General features: G+C 44.9%; 1 protein-coding gene across 1 annotated transcript in view; it reads left to right on the top strand.

The window, feature by feature from the left end:
• The first annotated feature begins 371 nt into the window (after nt 1-371).
• Nucleotides 372-5,043, top strand: part of wdr11 (WD repeat domain 11) — a 103,575-nt gene continuing 98,903 nt past the window's right edge. The window contains exon 1 of the mRNA XM_043713160.1: nt 372-465. Coding sequence (XP_043569095.1) covers nt 372-465 — 94 coding nt within the window. The remainder of the gene's footprint in view (nt 466-5,043) is intronic.

Raw genomic sequence — 5,043 nt, 5'->3', positions numbered from 1 at the left:
AAATAATGTTTTACTCTTAAGTAATGCTTTCCACAACCACTGGATATCCTGAACTGCTTCACAGCCAATTAAGTACTTTTGAAGTGTAATCTTTGTTGTAGGAAACATTGTAGGTAATTTGCACATGGGAGATTCCTACATACAGCAATGTGACCATGACCAGGAATCTTTCTTGTGTCATTGAGTGAAGTCTAAACAATGGTGAGGATATCTGGGATGACTCATCTGTTCTTCACAATAGCACCAGATCATCTTTTACATCCACTCAACAGAGCATTGGTTTTACATTAACAGTGGGCAACCTCTTAATTTAAAATTGTGACACCTAGTTATAAATTTTCCTACAAATGAAAATATCCTCTCCTAAGAGAATGCAGGGATCCCGTGTGGCCATTCCCTTCAATAACAAGTACACCATTTTGGATACTGTTGGGGAGGAAATGACTTACCGGGGCAAGCCATGGGGTACAGGTCTCTTGCGCAGAGTCTGTCCCTATTGCTCAGAAGGAAAGGGGGGAGAGGAGCAGAGCATTAGTCATTGGGGACTCCATAGTTAGGGGGACAGATAGGACATTCTGTGGGAATGAGAGAGACTCACGGTTGGTGTGTTGCCTCACAGGTGCCAGGGTTCGTGATGTTTTGGATCATGTTTTCGGGATCCTTAACGGGGAGAAGAAGCAGCCCCAAGTCCTGGTCCACATAGGCAGAAATTTAAGGCAGAAATTCAGGGAGGTGGGGTGGAGGCTGGGAGCTAGAAAAAACAGAGTTGTTCTCTCTGTTTTGTTACCCGTGCCACGTGCTATCGAGGTGAGGAATAGGGAGAGAGAGGAGTTGAACAGGTGGTTACAGAGATTGTGCAGGAGGGAGGGATTTGGATATGGGTTAGCACTGCTGCCTCACACCTCCAGGGACCCAGGTTTGATTCCAGCCTCAGGCGATTATCTGTGTAGAGTTTGCACATTCTCCTTGTGTGTGCGTAGCTTTCCTCCAGGTGCTCTGGTTTCCGCCCACAGTCCAAAGATATGCAGGTTAGGTGAATTGGCCATGCTAGATTGCCCATAGTGTTCAGGGATGTGTAGGTTAGGTGTATTAGTCAGAAAAAATGTAGAGTAATAGGATTGGGGAATGGGTCTCTTCGGAGGGTTGGTGTGGTCTTGTTGGGCTAAAGGACCTGTTTCCAACTGTACGGATTCTATGATTCTATGATCTGGACAATTTGAACTCATTTTGGAGTAAGTGGGACTCCTACAAACAGGATGGTCTACACCTGAACCAGAGGGCTACCAATATCTTGGGGGGCGGGGAGGGAAATTTGCAAATGCTCTTTGGGAGGGTTTAAACTAATTTAGCGGGGGGATGTGAACCTGAATTGTAGCTCCAGTGTACAGGAGGTTGAGAGTAGTGAGGTCAGAAATATGGTTTCAAGGTCGCAAGAGTGTACCAGCAGGCAGGAAGGTGGTTTGAAGTGTGTCTACTTCAATGCCAGGAGCATCCAGAATAAAATGGGTGAACTTGCAGCATGGGCTGGTACATGGAACTTCAATGTTGTGGCCAATTCGAAGACGTGGATAGAGCAGGGACAGGAATGGTTGTTGCACGTCCTGGTGTTTAGATGTTTCAGTAAGAACAAGGAGTTTGGTAAAAGAGGGGTAGGTGTGGCATTGTTAGTCAAGGACAGTATTATGGCGGTAGAAAGGACATTTGATGAGGACTCATCTACTGAGGCAGTTTGGCTGAGCTTAGAAACCGGAAAGGAGAGATCACCAAGTTGAGATTTTTCTCTAGGCCTCTGAAAAGTTCCAGAGATGTAGAGGAAAGGCAAGGATGATTCTGAATAGGAGCGAAAGTAACAGGGTAGTTGTTATGGGGGACTTTAACTTTCCAAATATTGACTGGAAACACTATAGTTCAAATAGTTTAGATGGGTCAGTTTTTGTCCAATGTGTGCAGGAGGGTTTTCTGACACAATATGTAGATAGACCAACAAAAGATGAGGCCACATTAGATTTGGTACTGGGTAATGAACCCATCCAGGTGTTAGATTTGGAGCTATGTGAGCACTTTGGTGATTGTGATCACAATTTGGTTACGTTTACTTTAGCAATGGAAAGGGATAGATATATACCGCAGGACAAGAGTTATTGCTGGGGGAAGGGCAATTATGATGCGATTAGGCAAGATTTAGGATGCGTAGGATGGGGAAGGAAACTGCAGGGAATGGACACAATTGAGATGTGGAGCTTGTTCAAGGAACAGCTACTGTGTCCTTGATAAGTATACACCTGTTAGGCAGGGAGGAAGTGGTTGAATGAGGGAGCTGAGGTGTACTAAAGAGAATCTCTCTTCAAGAGGAAGAAGGCTTATGTTAGGATGAGATGTGATGGCTCAGTTAGGGCGCTTGAGAGTTATAAGTTAGCAAGGAAAGACCTAAAGAGAGAGCTAAGAAGAGCCAGGGAGGGATATGAGAAGTCATTGGCGGATATGATCAAGGAAAACGCTAACGCTTTCTATAGCTATATCAGGAATAAAAGAATGACTAGACTAAGATTAGCTAGGAGAAAGTGAGGACTGCAGATACTGTCCGCCCCCACCCCCTCGCCAGCCTATCACCCTCACCCTCACCTCCTTCCACCTATTGCATTCCCAGTGCCCCTTCCCCAAATTTCCCCCACCCCTACGTTTTATCTCAGCCCGCTTGGCACACCAGCCTCATTCCTGAAGAAGGGCTTATACCCGAAACGTCGATTTTCCTGCTCCTCGGATGCTGCCTGGCCTGCTGTGCTTTTCCAGCACCACACTTTTCAACTCCAGACTAAGATTAGTGCCAATCAAGCATCGTCGTGGGGAGTTGTGCGTAGAGTCAGAGGAGATAGGGAAAGCACAAAATGAATACTTTTTGTCAGTATTCATACTAGAAAAAGACAATTTGGTTGAGGATAATACTGAAATACAGGCTATTAGACTAGATGGTTCACAAGGAAGAGGTGTTTGCAATTCTGGAAAGTGTAAAAATAGTTAAGCCTCCTGGATTGGATGGGATTTATCCTAGGATTCTCTGGGAAGCTGGGATGGAGATTGCCGAGCCTTTGGCTTTGATCTTTGTGTCACCATTGTCTACAGGAATAGTGCCAGAAGACTAGCAGATAGCAAGTGTTGTTCCTTGTTCAAAAAGGTGATTAGAGACAACCCTGGAAATTTTAGACCTGTGAGCCTTACTTCAGTTGTGGGTAAAGTGTTTCGTAGGATTAAAATTCATCTAGACAGGAATAAGTTGATTGGGATAGTCAACATGGTTTTGTGATGGGTAGGAGAAAGTGAGGACTGCAGATGCTGGAGATCAGAGCTGAAAATGTGTTGCTGGAAAAGCACAGCAGGTCAGGCAGCATCCAAGGAACAGGAGAATCGACGTTTCGGACATGAGGAAGGGCTTATGCCCGAAACGTCGATTCTCCAGAGTTTGTGATGGGTAGGTCATGCCTCACAAACCTTATTGAGTTCTTTTGAGAAGGTTACAAAACAGGTGGATGAGGGTAAAGTGGTTGATGTGGTGTATTTGGATTTCAGTAATGCATTTGATAAGGTTCCCCATGGTAGGCTATTGCAAAAAATAAAGAGGCATGGGATTGAGGGTCATTTAGTGGTTTGGATCAGAAATTGGCTAGCTGAAGCAAGCTCTATTCCTGATGAAGGGCTTTTGCCCGAAATGTCGATTTTCCTGCTCCTCGGATGCTGCCTGAACTGCTGTGCTTTTCCAGCACCACTCTGATCCAGAATCTGGTTTCCAGGATCTGCAGTCCTTGTTTTTACCGTGCTGAAACAAGACAGAGGCTGGTGGTTGAAGGAAATATTCGTCCTGGAGTTCAGTTACTCGTAGTGTACTGCAAGAATCTATTTTAGGGCCACTGCTGTTTGTCATTTTTATGAATGACCTGGATGAGGGTATAGAAGGATGGGTTAGTAAATTTGCGGATGACACTAAGGTTGGTGGAGTTGTGAACAGTGCAGGTTACAGAGGGACATAGATAAGCTGCAAAATTGGGTTGAGTGGTGGCGAATGGAGTTTAATGAGGAAAAGAGTGAGGTGATTCACTTTGGAAGGAGTAACAGGAATATAGAATACTTGGTTAATGGTAAGATTCTTGGTAGTGTGGATGAGCAGAAAGATCTTGATATCCATGTACATAGATCTCTGAAATTTGCCACCCAGGTTGATTGGGTTGTTAAGAAGGCATACGGTGTGTTAGCTTTTATTGGTAAAGCGATTGAGTTTCAGAGCCATGAGGTCCTGCTGCAGCTGTACAAAACTCAGGTGCGGCCGCATTTGAAGTATTGCATACAGTTCTGGTCACCGCATTATAGGAAGGATGTGGAAGCTTTGGAAAGGGTTCAGAGTTGATTTACTAGGATATTGGTATGGAGGGAAGGTTTTATCAGGAAAGTCTAAGGGACTTGAGGCTATTTTTGTTAGAGAGAAGAAGGTTGAGAGGTGACTTAATAGAGGCATACAAGATACTCAGAGGGTTAGACAGTGAGAGCCTTTTTCCTCAGATGGTGATGGCTCGCACGAGGGGACATAGCTTTCAATTGAGTGTTGATAGATATAGACAGATGTCAGAGGTAGTTTCTTCACTCAGACAGTAATAGGAGCATGGAATGCCCTGCCTGCAACAGTAGTAGACTGTCACACTCTCTCAGAATTGCAAAGGACCCACTCTGTACTACATCCTCAGGAGAATTCATACTCTCAACAAAAAGTATTTCAACTCCATCTCAAATATCAAAAACTGTAAGTACATTAAACTTTTATCTACCCACCTCCATAACCAGCGCTCCTCAAACATTCCAGAAGATTCCCCCGACCTCTGGAACTACTTCGACACCATTAGCCATGCGGCTGGTACAGCTGCCACCCCCACGCTGATTGATGATGTCACTTCCGCCCCCATCATGGCCACTTCTGCCCCTCACAATTCCTCATACATCACACGTGACATCACTTCCACCTCTCACATCATCGCTGATGTCACATGCTCAGTGACTTCT

This window comes from Chiloscyllium plagiosum, chromosome 22 (assembly GCF_004010195.1).
Source record: "Chiloscyllium plagiosum isolate BGI_BamShark_2017 chromosome 22, ASM401019v2, whole genome shotgun sequence".
NCBI classification, from domain to species: Eukaryota; Metazoa; Chordata; class Chondrichthyes; order Orectolobiformes; family Hemiscylliidae; genus Chiloscyllium; species Chiloscyllium plagiosum.
This window is presented reverse-complemented; position numbering and strand designations above follow the sequence as displayed.